Here is a 16,801-nt window from a genome sequence, read left to right as displayed (position 1 = left end):
GTAGCATATTCATTGCAATACCTCTGGAGTATTTTCATCTCTTGAGGGTGTTTTGGTTTTGGGATACAGACAAATGCACGTTAAATGGAGTGAAAGATTAAGTCAGTCATACGATTAAAAAAAAAAACAACCCAAACAGATCTGACTGGAAGAGAGTCAGTGACGGAACTGATACTCCCAGGAGGCCTCAGATGGGCCCAACCGCACTCTAAGAGGTCTGACCCTTCGGTAGCCGGAGCAAAGCCCCACACCTGAAATAAGGGCTCTTGAACTTTGAGGAGACAAGGCTAATATTGATGAGTGGGTTCACATTGGCTTGTTTGAAAGTCGGCTTCCTTTGTGCATAAAGAAGGGAAGTATCTGAAAACAAAATGGGGGTGGGGAAAAAAACTGGGTGAGATTGCAATTGTAGGTCACTTTATAAGAAACTACGTAAGAAAGAGAATTAACAGGGAAGAATTATTAGTATGTGAAACTATTGGACTTTTTTTTTTTTTCTCCAAAATACGGGTCCTGAAGGATTGTTAAGTTAGGCAGGTATCGAATGGTAGAATATATAAGGCAGATAGAAGTCAAGTGGCAGCCCTGGGGTTTTGTGTATGTGTGTATTTGTACGGTATGCAATTTCTTTCTTTTTTTTTTTTTTTTAAAGATTTTATTTATTTCTTAGAGACAGCTAGAGAAAGAGAAAGAGCACAAGCATGGGGGAGAGGCAGAAGCAGACTCCCCGCTGAGCAGAGAGCCCGATGTGGGACTCGATTCCAGGACCCAGAGATCATGACCTGAACCCAAGGCAGACACTTAAACCAACTGAGCCACCCAGGCGCCCCCAGTATGCAATTTCTACACACTAAGTAAATCTTTCTGATATCATCCAGAGTGTTCTGTAGATTAAACTTACAATTTTCTTCTTACTTTGTCTTCTAGTGTGTTTATCCCAAAGGGCAGAGACTTTGATTCTTATTAGTGCAATGTCTGGTTCAGAGAAGGTTCTCACTGATACGGAAAGAAGGAATGAATTTACAGATAGGCCTTGAAACGAGTAGCTTTTGATTAGCAAACCTCTCAAAATAGTATGATTCCTTGGAAGTCCTGAGGCTGACTGGTGGTCCAACTTGGTTCATAAGGTTTGGAGAAATCAGAGGATATAAATATTTAGAGAACCAATATTCTCTCTGTAAGGTACAGTGGAGAAAGCTCAGTTTTTTCCCTCATGAGTCATCCACAGGAGATTTTGAGTTCTAAGTCAGATTTTGACACTTGTAGGTGGTTCCTTACCCTACCACCATCTCATTGCCCAGACTGCCAGCTAAGCCCAGATTATATAAATGACTTAAGTTTCAGTTCAAGTAAGACAGGATGGTAAATCTTCTGGAAAAAAAGTTATATGGTGTTTTTCCAAGGTCAAATATCATTTACTTTGGATTATTCACATAGTGTTCTCCTTCATTAGTGCAGATCATGAGAGTCTGTGTTCTTTAAAAATAAAGGATTTACATTGTGATTACCTACGACTACCTGGTATTTGTCACTAAGACCCTAAATGAATGGAACATTTCCTTATTAATGCAAACTGTATATAAACACAGACTTTGTTGGCAGTGTGCTCTCGTATTAGAGCCATGACATTGATAGGTCATTGCTTATATAAAAAATTTTGTGGAAAAGTTGCTAATAGTTGGGATATTTTAAGATATTATATAATTAAGGCAAGGGTTCTTTTTTTGTGGAGTATGATGAAGAGGGATGTTCTTGGAAGGAACAAAACCATCTTCATTGCAGTAATCAAAAGATTTATCCTAAATTTGCACTCACAGCTATTTTGTTTCTTTCATCTTTAGTGCTCATATGCTTATTTTCCATATTAAGCTGTCAGTGATAAACATAATTTTATACATGGCCTGGGTCTTTAAAACTAAAAGATTAGCTGTAAGAAACCATCCTCCGTGATCTATTTGCACTTAGACTTTGTACCTGCACTTAACAGAATTTTCTCCTGTTTAAAAACATAACAAATAGCACAATTTGTCTGAGTTAAGGCAAGGTTACTATTTAATAACATAGTTTCCTGTGATCTGTATTTGGGTGGTGTTAAGAGACATTTGTAAGAGGTCTTAAAGAGTCCTCTGAAGCTAATTATCTGTTGAAATCACATAACTAAAAACCTGGCACTTAGTAACTATGAAGGTCATATAGATGATGCATTTTTTTTTCCTGCTTTCAGTTCTCTTGCGGCTGGCAAGCGATGCTTTACCAAATGACATGACCTTGGCTCTTGCTTATCTCCTTGCCTTACCACAGGTAAGTTTCCCCTTACCAAGAGAAGACGTCATGAGTAAACAAGAAACCTACACTGGAGATTCTTCACCAATAAATTGTTCATTATAGGCTTCACTTCCTCCTGATTGTTCTTTTGTGCAGGAAGGACTGTGGTGTCAGTATTCAGAGAGCAAATTCTACAGTTTTAGCTGAAGTGTTAATTTCAAAATCTTCTTTTGCACGCATAGGAATCTGCCTTTACAGTTTTTCTGAATTCTAACGTCCTCTTAAAGTTGAGCTTGGGATGATGCAGTGGAAACTTTGAACCAAAATTCTACAGCGATGACTAGAAATGTAATAGTTTATGATGATTTCCTCAGTTTCCTTTGAGCTGAGTTCCTTCTGTCGTGTTCCTTTCTAGGTGTTAGATGCTAACAGGTGCTTTGAAAAGCAGGCCCACTCTGCTTTATCTCTCCAGCTGGCAGCCTATTACTACAGCCTCCAGATCTATGCCCGCTTGGCTCCGTGTTTCAGGGACAAGTGCCATCCTCTTTACAGGGTGAGTCCTCATGGCTTCCACTTGATTAACAAGCAGAGTTAGAGCTTCTCTAAAACAGTTAAAACACATGTTTATCCCTTTGGAGGGACTGATGTGCTTTGTGTCCAGAATGCATTCCCCGTGGCCAACAGCCCCTGCCTTTTCTGTGTTGGACATAGTTGCTTTCTAGGCAGCAGTTAAGAAGAGGTCGTTTCCAGTGTTTATTGTGAATGCTGATGCTTCCCACAACTTGGCTGTCATTTATATTATTTTGCAAAGTTCTTAGGGCAGGTTAAAGTAGTAGGAGAGGAGAAATAGAGAATTGGTTTTTTCATTCACTGCCCGAAAGGAAGATGGCTCCAGTTTGGGACAGTAGGCAATACAGTTCTTTGAGTAGCACTGTTCTTTGATTTATTTTAAAGCCAGAAATGTGAGAGTAGTAGCTGGACAGATGAAATGTTGAAACGTGTTATACCCACTTGCCACCACGCTCCAGACAACTTTGATATAACTTTATTGTTGATTTCTGAGCAAAAGTGCCTAAGCGTGGCCTCAAGTTCCATGTGCCAACTTTTGTGGACACAGAGGTGTGACAGATGCCACTAAAAAATCAAAGCCCTCCAGGTTTACCTGTATATACCAGTTTTAATTATCAGCCTGGGGAAATTATCTGTTTTTTTGTACTGGAGTATTTTAAGAGAATTGCCATAATCTCTTAAGCAAATATGGATAAGCAAATATATCAGACTTTCATATCCACTATGTGTACAAATAAAAGGTTCCGATTGTATTGAGGCAGGATTCTTTCTCCCCTGACTTCAAAGCACACTGTAAAGAAGTAATTTCACAATCTAAGTGTGACTGAAAGTTCTAGCTGTCTCAGCCACCCAAAACATAGCTAAGTAAATGAAAACATTCCATTTGTGGCAAAAATCTGTGGCTTTCCTTCATCAATTTTTCTTTAAAGAGGGTAAGAGTGGCGGGGGGTGGGGGACCATCTACGATACAGGATAATCTCCCAGGGGCTTACCGTTATTATACGTGGATTGTCCTGCGGCATAGTTTGATCATGATGACGTTCGGCCAAGAAAGGAATGTTTCCTTCTTTTATCCAGTTAATAAAAGGTACTAGTTATTTTGGAGATTCTGAATTTATTTTTTTTGTTTTTGATAGTTACTGCCGCTTTGTACAGTTACTTTATTCCATGCTCTAGTAATTTTCCTTTGTTCTCTTTTTATGTCTCAGGTATGTTTTTATGTGAAATAAGGAATTGACCTACTGTGCTGTAAATTGAGGGAAAGAAGTGATTATATAGGTGGAAATGTGGCAGGTTTCCTTCTGGAACTTAATGGCTTTCTTACATTCAATCAGAATGTTCACGGCATGTTTGCTGGAGTCTGCGTCTAAATACCCTATCTTTCATTAGTGCTGTGTATGTACCCAAGTAACTGTTTACTCCGAAACTCCAAGTATGTTGAAACACAATGAAGCTTTACTTCGATCAAAAGCATTATGCCTTGTTATAACCACCAGTCATGTCCTCAGAATGTACTTGACTGAGATTTCTATGTGGCTACCATGGGGATGGGAGCCACCTCTTTTGTTCCCACGTCCATGGTCTGTGTCAAGATCACTCTGTGTGCCTAGCACTGTGTTCTGTTTTCCATGAATAAGGAGGATTGAAAGTCCAGTCAGCTGCGCACCTCGTGTGTGCCTTGGACTCTGACCGAGTGTTAAGATGAAAAGGCGGATGTGGCTGCCTGGACCCACCACTTACTATAAAAGCGTAGAAGACAATTGGGTACATGGGGATTGGGGGGCTGCCCAAAAGAGCACTGCAGACCCATGTGGCCCAGACCACATGCCCATCCTTTAAGGGCCAAAGAGCTTGCTGCACAGCCACACTGTGGCCCCGTCTTCAGTATCATTTCTTTACAACCTTAGTTAAAGGAGTCCTCTTGAAGGAAAATTCTAGTACAGCATATATTTTTCCTGTTTTCCCCAATAGTAAATTATTTTGTACCAAAAGTTAAAAGTCCCAACTCATGTACTGTTTGTGAGAGAGGTAAGTTAGGAGAAAACCATGAAATTCCATCCCAACTTTTATATGTAAAAATCCATTTCCTTCTTCAGATGCTGCAGTCACTCCATAAGGAACCCCATTTAAAATTTCCACAACTGAACCGTGGGAAGAGACAAAGTATATGTGCTGCCGAAGCGAGCACTGGGAAGAGACAAAGTAGAACATTGAAAGCTAAGGGTTAGAAGTAAAGGTGCTTGCATCTTGGTTTCTTCTGTGTTCCCAGCAGTTCTTTTCACTTAGTAGAAGTGTGAGCATTTTATTTCCAGGTCCTGTATTTTGTATATCAAGTGCCTCGTGTGAAGGACCTAGAGCGTGGCGTTGCAGTAAGAAAAATAGTAAGACTTGATTCCTGCCCCTTTTTACCCTTAACCCCAGTTTCTGTTTCTTCCTTCCATCCTGTGTCACCTCACTATTGCTGCCCTTCAACTCTTGGTCTTGTTCCTGTCACCGTTTTCCTATCAAACTATCTTTTCCTTTGAAGGTGCCCCTTGGAGCTCTCCTCTCTTGCCGTATCCCTGGGCCTCTGAGCCTTGGTTGTTAGACCCCCCCCCCCCCCCCCGCCCCCCGTGGCATGATTGCTAACACCTGCTCCCATTCTCCTTTTGGGCCCAGTAGCAGAAGGCAGCTGCTGTTCAGGGTCATTGGTTCAGGAAGCAGCATTAGATTCGAGTGGGAACAGAAGCCAGTAAAGTCCATGTGGCCCAGTGGTGATGTCTCCGAACATGATTTCTAACTTCTCAGCTGCTCCAGACAGAAACAGATGTGCCCTCCAGGAGTGTTACAACAGCACCGGCTCCTCGGGCCAGCTCATTCTCCAGGGACTTCTTGGCAACTCTGTCTGAAGCATGGGGTTGGTTGGTAGCCTGAAAGGTGAGCGGAAGAGTTAGAAAGTATCCATGATTTTTCTTTTTTTAACATCAAATACAAAGATGTTCTGAAATTGTTCCAGATAGATGTGTTAATAGGGAGTTAATAGATGTGTGAATACATCTCCGGTTTTCTCCTCCCTGCCCCATGTCTTCAAGTTAATTCAGTTTCCACAGTTCCTTCACCTAAACCAGTGTAGCAGCCTGGTAAACCCCACCCTGTCTTCATTTTTGTTGGTTTTGTATCTTTTCCCAGACATCTGTCAGAATGGCCTTTCTGAGGTGGAGACCTGGTCATCTGGCTTTTGGCCTCAAATCCCTCCGTGATTTCCTGTTGTCCTGGCAAGGTCTGCACGTCCCCCACGGTCTGGCCTCTGCCTGTTTCTCCAACTTCATCTTCCTTTGTTCCTGGCATGCCAGGCCACTTAAATTTCTCAAATGTCTTGTGTGTTCTCTTTCCTTGTCTTCAAACCTGTGCTCTTTGCCTGTAATGTTTGCCTCCTCCTTGGTTCAGACGTTACCTCACCCAGGCAGGCTTCCAGCCGCCTGCCGCTAGCCCGCCGTGCTCGCAGGCTGTGCTTGGTGCTCTTACCTAGGCATTGTACTGCCCTGTACTTACCTCAGTCATAGCTCTTAAACACTCTCTTGTTTGGAATTTAAAATGCTTTTCATCTCACTAGGTAGCGAGCTATGTGAGGCCCGTGTCTGTGTTGTATTTATTGGTTTTCCCAATGCGTAGAGCAGAACCTGGATAATAAAACGGAGTAAATAAATGTTCACTGGGTAGATTATTGAAAATTAATAAGTAATTCTGTAGCACATGTGAAATGATTGAATTGTGTGTGTGTGTGTGTGTGTGTGTGTATTTGCTCAAGTATTTATCGGGTGATTACTTTATGCCAGGCGATGTTCTGGATCCTGGGGAAACACGAGTGAACAAAGTACATAAAAACCTTTTGCCCTTTCTAGACTTACATTCCATTGAGGAAAGGACATCATAAGCAAAACAAGTAAATAAAATATGTACTCTGTTAGATGGTGATAAGAGCTATGAAAATGAAAAGCAAAGAAGAAGAATAAGAAGTATGTGTATGTAGAGGACAATTTAAACAGACTCAGGAAACATCTCAAATTGAGAAAGTGACTTTTTAAAAAAATTTTTTTATTGTTAATCACCATACATCATTAGTTTTTGATGTAGTGTTCCATGATTCATTGTTTGTGCATAACACTCAGTACTCCATGCTGAACGTGCCCTCTTTAATACCCATCACCAGGCTAACCCATCCCCCCAACCCCCTCCCCTCTAGAAACCTCAGTTTGTTTTTCGGAGTCCATCGTCTCTCATGGTTCGTCTCCCCTCCGACTTACTCCCCTTCATTCTTCCCCTCCTGCTATCTTCTTCTTCTTTTTTTTTCTCTTAACATATATTGCATTATTTGTTTCAGAAGTACCGATCTGTGATTCAACAGTCTTGCACAGTTCACAGCGCTCACCATAGCACATACCCTCCCCAATGTCTGTCACCCAGCCACCCCATCCCTCGCACCCCCACCGCTCCAGCAACCCTCAGTTTGTTTCCTGAGGTTAAGAATTCCTCATATCAGCGAGGTCATATGATACATGTCTTTCTCTGATTGACTTATTTCACTCAGCAGAACACCCTCCAGTTCCATCCACGTCGTCGCAAATGGCAAGATCTCATTCCTTTTGATGACTGCATAATATGCCATTGTGTATATATACCACCTCTTCTTTATCCATTCATCTGTCGATGGACATCTTGGCTCTTTCCACAGTTTGGCTATTGTGGACATTGCTGCTATAAACATTGGGGTGCACGTACCCCTTCGGATCCCTACATTTGTATCTTTGGGGTAAATACCCAGTAGTGCAATTGCTGGATCGTACGGTAGCTCTGTTTTCAACTGTTTGAGGAACCTCCATACTGTTTTCCAGAGTGGTTGCACCAGCTTGCATTCCCACCAACAGTGTAGGAGGGTTCCCCTTTCTCTGCATCCCTGCCAACATCTGTCGTTTCCTGACTTGTTAATTCTAGCCATTCTGACTGGTGTGAGGTGGTATCTCATTGAGGTTTTGATTTGGATTTCCCTGATGCCGAGCGATGTGGAGCACTTTTTCATGTGTCTGTTGGCCCTTTGGGTGTCTTCTTTGGAAAAATGTCTGTTCATGTCTCCTGCCCATTTCTTGATTGGATTATTTGTTCTTTGGGTGTTGAGTTTGATAAGTTCTTAATAGATTTAGGATACTAGCCCTTTATCTGATATGTAATTTGCAAATATTTTCTCCCATTCTGTCGGTTGTCTTTTGGTTTTATGGACTGTTTCTTTTGCTGTGCTAAAGCTTTTTATCTTGGTGAAATCCCAATAGTTCATTTTTGCCCTGGCTTCCCTTGCCTTTGGTGATGTTTCTAGGAAGAAGTTGCTGCGGCCGAGGTCGAAGAGGTTGCTACCTGTGTTCTTTAGAATTTGGATGGACTCCTGTCTCACGTTTAGGTCTTACAACCATTTGGAGTCTATTTTTGTGTGTGGTGTAAGTAAATGGTCCAGTTTCATTCTTCTGCATGTGGCTGTCCAATTTTCCCAACACCATTTGTTGAAGAGACTGTCTTTATTCCATTGGACATTCTTTCCTGCTTTGTCAAAGATTCGTTGACCATAGAGTTGAGGGTCCATTTCTGGGCTCTCGATTCTGTTCCATGATCTATGTGTCTGTTTTTGTGCCAGTACCATACTGTCTTGATGATGACAGCTTTGTAATAGAGCTGGAAGTCCGGAATTGTGATGGCGCCAACTTTGCTTTTCTTTTTCAATATTTCTCTGGCTATCGGGGTCTCTTCTGGTTCCATACAAATTTTAAGATTCTTTGTTCCATTTCTTTGAAAAAAGTGGCTGGTATTTTGATGGGGATTGCATTGAATGTGTAGATTGCTCTAGGTAGCATTGACATCTTCACAATATTTGGTCTTCCAATCCATGAGCATGGAACGTTTTTCCATTTCTTTGTGTCTTCCTCAATTTCTTTCATGAGTATTTTATAGTTTTCTGAGTACAGATCCTTTGCCTCTTTAGTTAAATTTATTCGTAGGTATCTCATGGTTTTGGGTGCAATTGTAAATGGGATCGACTCCTTGATTTGTCTCTCTTCTGTCTTGTTGTTGGTGTATAGGAATGCCACTGATTTCTGTGCATTGATTTTATATCCTGCCACTTTACTGAATTCCTGTATGAGTTCTAGCAGTTTTGGGGTGGAGTCTTTTGGGTTTTCCACATACAGTATCATATCATCTGCAAAGAGTGAGAGTTTGACTTCCTCTTTGCTGATTTGGATGCCTTTGATTTCTGTTTGTTGTCTGGTTGCTTGTGGCTAGGACTTCTAATACTATGTTGAATAGCAGTGGTGAGAGTGGACATCCCTGCTGCATTCCTGACCTTAGGGGAAAAGCTCTCAGCTTTTCCCCATTGAGAATGATATTCGCTGTAGGTATTTCATAGATGGCTTTTATGATATTGAGGTCTGTACCCTCTATCCCTATACTCTGAAGAGTTTTGATCAAGAAAGGATGCTGTCCTTTGTCAAATGCTTTTTCTGCATCTATTGAGAGGATCCTATGACTCTTGTTCTTTCTTTTGTTAATGTATTGTATCACGTTGATTGATTTGCGGATGTTGAACCAGCCTTGCAGCCCAGGGATAAATCCCACTTGGTCATGGTGAATAATCCTTTTAATGTACTGTTGGATCCTATTGGCTAGTATTTTGGAGAGAATTTTTGCATCCATGTTCATCAAGGATATTGGTCTGTAATTCTCCTTTTTGTTGGGGTCTTTGTCTGGTTTTGGGATCAAGGTAATGGTGGCCTCATAAAATGAGTTTGGAAGTTTTCCTTCCATTTCTATTTTTGGGAACAGTTTCAGGACAATAGGTATTAATTCTTCTTTAAATGTGTGATAGAATTCTCCTGGGAAGCCATCTGGCCCTGGGCCTTTGTTTGTTGGGAGATTTTTGATGACTGCTTCCATTTCCTTAGTGGTTATAGGTCTGTTCAGGATTTCTGTTTCTTCGTTCAGTTTTGGTAGTTGATACATCTCTAGGAATGCACCCATTTCTTCCAGGTTCTCTAATTTGCTGGCATAGAGTTGCTCATAATATGTTCTTATAATTGTTTGTATATCTTTGGTGTTGGTTGTGATCTCTCCTCTTCCATTCATGATTTTGTTGATTTGGGTCATTTCTCTTTTCTTTTTGATAAGTCTGGGCAGCGGTTTATCGATCTTGTTAATTCTTTCAAAGAACCAGCTCCTAGTTTCGTTGATCTGTTCTACTGTTCTTTTGGTTTCTATTTCATTGATTTCTGCTCTGATCTTTATTATTTCTCTTCTCCTGCTGGGTTTAGGCTTTATTTGCTCTTCTTTCTCCAGCTCCTTTAGGTGTAGGGTTAAGTTGTATATTTGAGACCTTTCTTGTTTCTTGAGAAAGGCTTGTATTGCTATATACTTTCCTCTCAGGACTGCCTTTACTGCATCCCAGAGATTTTGAAGAGTTGTGTTTTCATTTTCATTGGTTTCCATGAATTTTTTTAATTCTTCTTTAATTTCCTGGTTGACCCATTCATTCTTTAGTAGGATGCTCTTTAGCCTCCATGTATTTGAGTTCTTTCCGACTTTCCTCTTGTGATTGAGTTCTAGTTTCAAAGCACTGTGGTCTGAAAATATGCAGGGAATGATCCCAGTCTTTTGGTAGCGGTTGAGACCTGATTTGTGACCTAGGATGTGATCAATTCTGGAGAATGTTCCATGGGCACTAGAGAAGAATGTGTATTCCGTTGCTTTGGGATGGAATGTTCTGAATATGTGTGTGAAGTCCATTTGGTCCAGTGTGTCATTTAAAGTCTTTATTTCCTTGTTGATCTTTTGCTTAGATGATCTGTCCATTTCAGTCAGGGGGGTGTTAAAGTCCCCTACTATTATTGTATTGTTGTCAATGTGTTTCTTTGCTGTTGTTATTAATTGCCTTATAAAATTGGCTGCTCCCACGTTAGGGGCATAGATATTTACAATTGTTAGATCTTCTTGCTGGATAGACCCTTTAAGTAGGATATAGTTTCCTTCCTCATCTCTTATTACAGTCTTTGTTTTAAAATCTAATTTGTCTGATACAAGAATTGCCACCCCAGCTTTCATTTGGTGTCCATTAGCATGGTAAATGGTTTTCCATCCCCTCACTTTCAATCTGGGGGTGTCTTTGGGTCTAAAATGAGTCTCTTGCAGACAGCGTATTGATGGGTCTTGTTTTTGAATCCAATCTGATAGCCTGTGTCTTTTGATTGGGGCATTTAGCCCATTTACATTCAGGGTAACTATTGAAAGATAGGAATTTAGTGCCATTGTATTGCCTGTAAGGTGACTGTGAGTGTATATTGTCTGTGTTCCTTTCTGATCTATGCTGCTTTTAGGCTCTCTCTTTGCTTAGAGGACCCCTTTCAATATTTCTTTCAGTGCTGGTTTTGTGTTTGCAAACTCCTTTAGTTTTTGTTTTTCCTGGAAGCTTTTTACCTCTCCTTCTATTTTCATTGACAGCCTTGCTGGATATAATATTCTTGGCTGCATATTTTTCTCGTTTAGTGCTCTAACGATATCATGCCAGTCCTTTCTGGCCTGCCAGCTCTCTGTGGATAGGTCTGTTGCCAATCTAATGTTTCTACCATTGTAGGTTACATATCTCTTCTCCTGAGCTACTTTCAGGATTTTCTCTTTGTCTCTGAGACTCATAAGTTTTACTATTAGATGTCGCGGTGTTGACCTATTTTTATTGATTTTGAGAGACGTTCTCTGTGCCTCCTGGATTTTGATGCCTGTTTCCTTCCCCACATTAGGGAAGTTCTCTGCTATAATTTGCTCCAATATACCTTCTGCCCCCCTCTCTCTTTCTTCTTCTGGGATCCCAATTATTCTAATGTTGTTTCGTCTTATCGTATCGCTTATCTCTCGAATTCTGCCCTCGTGATCCTGTAGTTGTTTCTATCTCTTTTTCTCAGCCTCTTTATTTTCCATCATTTGGTCTTCTATATCGCTGATTCTCTCTTCTGCCTCATGTATCCTAGCATTTAGTGCCCCCATTTTTGATTGCACCTCATTAATAGACTTTTTGATTTTGACTTGGTTAGATTTTAGTTCTTTTATTTCTCCAGAAAGGGTTTCTCTAATAACTTCCACGCTTTTTTCAAGCCCATCTAGTATCTTTAAAGTCATGACTCTGAACTCTAGGTCCGACATCGTACTAATGTCCGTATTGAGTAGGTCCCTGGCAGACGGTACTACCTCTTGTTCTTTTTGCTGAGGTGACTTTTTTCATCTTGTCATTTTGTCCAGAGGAGAGTAGATAAATGAGAGCACAAAATGCTAAGAGGTTAACAACGTCCCCAGGAAATATACTCTATACAAATCAGAAAAGACCTAAAACCAGGGGAAAAGAAAAGGAAAGAATGAAAAAAGATAGAGAAAAAAAAGAAAAAGATAAAGATAAAAACAAAGAAAAAGAGAACAAAACAAAACAAAAAAAAACAGAATATGATCAAATATGATCAGGCTAGTGCATAGATCCAGTGCCACACACTAGATTTTGGGTGTTTTGGTCTGTGAGAAGAAAGTGCCTCCTAAAATTTTAAAGGAAGAAAGACTTATATATGTACAAAATAAGGGTTGATACAATGAAGGGATGGAAGATGACTGTAAAGATGAAACTTATAAAAGGTTTTATAAAGGGAATTGATAAGAAGTTGTTTGAAAGAAGAAAGAAGAAGATTTAAAAAAAAGAAAAAAGAAAAGAAAAAGAATGGGAGAGACTGTGATCAGGCAGGAGACTAGAAGAAAGCCATTCACTAGTGGTTTAGGGTATATTTTGATCTGTTAGAGGAAACTTTATCTCAAAATTTTAAAGATAGAAGAACTTATATATATATATGCCAAAAATAAGGGTAACTACTATGAAGGGATAAAATATGACTCTAAAAATGAAAAATAAAAAATGTTTTTTTAAAAAAGGGATCGATAAGATGTTAGTTGCAAAAGGGAAAAAGAAAAATTAAAAAAAAAATAGTTAAAAAAAATTAACTTTGAAAAACTAATGAATCATGGTAAAAAAGCCATGAATTCTATGTTCATCATTCCCCGCTATTCCATAGCGCTGGAGTTCTCCCGTTCTCCTTGATCAGTAAACTTGGTCTTGGCTTGCTGGCTGTTCGTGCTGATCTTCTGGGGGAGGGGCCTGTTGCCGTGGTTCCTAAATGTCTTTGCTGGAGGCAGAATTGCCCCACTCTTGTCGGTCCGGGCTAAGCAAGCTGCTCCGGTTTGCTGTCAGGAGGTTTTGTTCCCTGCAAGCTCTCGGTACAGCTTTGACAGACCAGGGTGAAAATGGTGACCTCCCAATCTCCACCTGGAGGAGCTGAGAACTCAGGGCCCCGCTCCTCGGTGCGCCCCCAGAGAAAAGCAGTCATTCCTGTCTCCCTGGTCTCCGGCCGCACTCCGTGCTCACCCGGCCTGTGACCGAGCGTTTGTATCTCTGGCCCCCGGCCCCATGTGGCGTCTCCAAACCCAGCAGATCCCTGCGGTGCACTCCCGCGCCGCTCTTCCTGGGGTAGGGAGGGGAGTTTCCCCGGCTCTGCTGCTTGTTGGGTCCCTGCTGGAGTCACAGTGGCCCAACTGGGCCGCGGATCACAGTTTATGGCCACCCCGAGGTGAGAGCCCGCGCCTCGGCTCCGTCTCTGCAGCCGGCTTCCCCGCTCTCATACCTGGAAGCTCTGCCACACTCAGGCCCCCTCGGTCTTTCTGTGACCCCGAGGGTCCTGAGTCCACACTGTCCCGCGAGGCTTCCCCCTCCCGCTTGGCCACTGAAGCGATGTTCCTCAGTGGAGCCAACTTCTAAAGGGTCCGATTTTGTGCTCCGGGGCTCTAGCACTTGCCAGAAGCGGCCGACGGAGGCCCCCTCCCCCGCCATCTATCCTCCCGAATATCGCCTCGGATTCACTTCTCCCCACCTCCTACCTTCTAGTAAGTGGTTGCTTCTCTGTTCAGAGAGTTGTTGCTACTCTCTTCGATCTCCTGTTCAGTTCGTAGGTATTCAGAATGGTTTGATCCCTATTCAGCCGAATTCCTGATACCAGACGAAATCCAGGTCTCCTGCTCCTCCGCCATCTTGCTCCGCCCCCTCGAGAAAGTGACTTTTGAGGAAAGACAAAGAGATGAGTGCAGTGCCTTGAAGACAGGAGGGGAAGAGTGTTCCACACATAGGGAACAGCAGTATCGATACAAAGGTATCGAAGTGTCACTGTGCCCATCGTATGTACTGTGGTATTTTTTCACAGTGTATTTGAGATCGTATTGAAATTTTACCATATAAAACTCAAAGTGTTGAAGAATTGCCTGCCTCTAGATGAAAAGGACAGAAATGCAATCTGCGACCAGACTTCACTGTGACCAGTAAGGTTTCCTCTGTCTGGCTAAGAAGTGTCAAAAGGATGTGTGTGTGCAAGTGCGTGTGCGCGCGCGTGTGTGTTGGGGGTGGGGTGGGTAACAGCAAGGGTCAGCTTAGGGACTTGGCATAGGGGAGTTGTAAGTGGACAGTAGAAAGATCAGACTAACGCTGAAAAGGCATTGGCTCTCTTAAGATACCTCACACATTTACTCTGCCAATTGATCCTTTGAGTAACCCCATTTGGCAGATGATAAGACTCTGAGAAATCCAGTGACTCACTCCACGTTGCTCTGGTGTAAGTGGCATCCTGTCACTTAGAGCTTCTCCTCCCAAGCTCTGCCTGCTTTTTGCTTGGACCAGAGTGGTTTCTGGCATGCAGGCCTAATGAGTCCTTTCCAGGAGGACATTCCACTGTGGCTACTGTGTAAAATGGAGACTCCTTCATGTGATAGGGAAAACCCTCAGTGAACTCACTGGCTCTTCCTTACCCCACCAGCCATGATCCCGACACCAGCTCTTTTGAAGTTTATGTTTTAGCTCTTCAGAATTTATATCTCTCTGAAGTTAACATCCTTTTTCACACCTCTGTGCCTGTGCAGATATAATTTCCCTGCTTAAAGTGCCTCCGTCTTCTTCCCACTCTCAGCATCTAAGTCTGAGCTCAAAAGAGCCTCCTGTGTGGAACCTTCTCTGCCCCCTGAGCAGACACGGGCCTTTTCCGTGTCTCATGGCTCTCGTCTGGACGCCCTGTGAGTGGTTTTTTGTGGTGGTGTAACTGATGCACAGCTGTCCCCTCTCCATGTGGTGGTCTTCTTTGAGAGCAGGGACCCCCTCTCTGTCTGAATCCTCAGGACCTCACCTGCTGTAGTTCCTCAGTGGCTGTTGATTGGCATGTGAATAACTTCAGGACTGCCGTGGATCGGGACAGCCTTCAGACTTGGGTTTTGTGAGCTCCAGCTCGCTTAGATTTGCAGGACTCAGGCATGGGCACCAAAGCTACATGTTGTAAGTACATAGGAGTTGTCCACTGACCACTTACGGGCTCATTATTCAAGTCTTTTCAGCATCTTCTTTTGCATAAAACAGCAGTGCTGAGTTTGGAATTAAATGTAACAAACTCCTGATGAATCATCATAGAAATTGAAATAAAAGTGGTTTCGATTTGTTGCCTACGCATAATAGCACTCAGTGGAGCTAGCTTTCACTCAATTGTCACTTCACCTTGTTTCTATTTTCAGCCCTCCTGTTCTCTCCTTCCACCGCCTGTAGTTCTGATCTGCGGGAGGATTACTTAGGTAGATTACTAGGTTTGAATGAAAGTACTGATAGAATTTGTGGGGTTATTTCTGACAAAAGACCTGTGCATCCTGATGGGAAGCCCCACCCGGAGCCAGGCAGCCAGGCAGCACAGGCTCCTGGAGCTTTCCTAGCTTATTTTTGGAGCAGCCCACCTTGCCTCAACTTTTCTTTTTCCGTGACAGAGGAATATGATAGATGGTCAGCCAGAGAGAGTTTTCTCTCCTTGTATTTGCCCTGATTGACTTGTTCTTATATTTAAGAAGTAATACACACATGGCCACAAAACTCAAATGATGAAAATGGTATACAGCAAAAAGTCAGTGTTTCCCTTTTGGTTCCTTCCAGAAATAGTTTACAGATATGCATATGTATGTAACAGTTTTTTATGCAAATGTGAATATATACATTGTTACTTACACTGATTTTGTTTTCATTTACACCTTACCTTTATAATTACTGTAAATGCATCTCGAAGTGTGATCTTTTCTAGCATTCTTTTTAAAAAGTTTCAGGAGATAAAATCAGTTAAAAATGGAAACATGTCCTTTAGTTTTATATGCTAGAGAAGCACACCCAGCAGGGGATGAAATTCAAAACTTTATGGCAGACTATTTCTAAAATGTGGTTTTTTAAGCCACTAATTGAAAATACTAAGTAGAAAATTATCTCAAGCAAATAACAACCCTAGAGGGGAAACACAGCACCTGTTTAAAACTTCCCAACCAATATTACCAAGAAATGGAGACTATTAAACCGGAATGGATTTATTACCTCTACTAGTAAGCAGTAGATTAAGTCATCGAGCATTCCGTAGTCATGAATATTTAGGCATATTTTCTTTTTACAGGGACTTGACCATATTTAAAGAAATTATATTTTATTCACCCCCTGAAGAACTGCATTGCCTAATTTTGGGAAAAAATTAGAATAACTTAATTCTCCACACTTTCTGTTTTAAATTTTTGATGCCTTTTTTTGTTATTAGTTTTTACAGCCTGTGATGTTTTGCAGTATCACTTTGAAGACTGAATATGGGAGATTTTGAAGCTACCTGTAAAGTCCTTCAAAAGCTTCTTAGAAGCCAAAAGCTTTCATACCCTTGGATCATGGCATTGAGCTTAGTTGGGAAAAGAGAGAGAGCTTTGAATATACTCTATACACACAAAAACAGCGATTTCAGATGTGAGTTTGGATGTATAACATTGATGGAAATCTGTCAGGAGCATAGGGAGAAAGGGCCTGATGTCGTGGACAGGGCGATAG

The 16,801-nt window shown here is 41.7% G+C and overlaps 1 protein-coding gene across 5 annotated transcripts in view; it reads left to right on the top strand.

Moving 5' to 3' along the window:
* The window catches only part of NBAS (NBAS subunit of NRZ tethering complex), a 353,391-nt gene that overhangs the window by 215,708 nt on the left and 120,882 nt on the right, over window positions 1-16,801 (top strand). For all 5 annotated transcript variants that reach the window (XM_027621826.2, XM_027621829.2, XM_027621828.2 and 2 more), the window contains 2 exons: window positions 2,225-2,301; window positions 2,681-2,818. In XM_027621826.2, the coding sequence (XP_027477627.2) occupies window positions 2,225-2,301; window positions 2,681-2,818 (215 nt within the window). The remainder of the gene's footprint in view (window positions 1-2,224; window positions 2,302-2,680; window positions 2,819-16,801) is intronic.

This window comes from Zalophus californianus, chromosome 8, assembly GCF_009762305.2.
Source record: "Zalophus californianus isolate mZalCal1 chromosome 8, mZalCal1.pri.v2, whole genome shotgun sequence".
Lineage (NCBI taxonomy): Eukaryota > Metazoa > Chordata > Mammalia > Carnivora > Otariidae > Zalophus > Zalophus californianus.
This window is presented reverse-complemented; position numbering and strand designations above follow the sequence as displayed.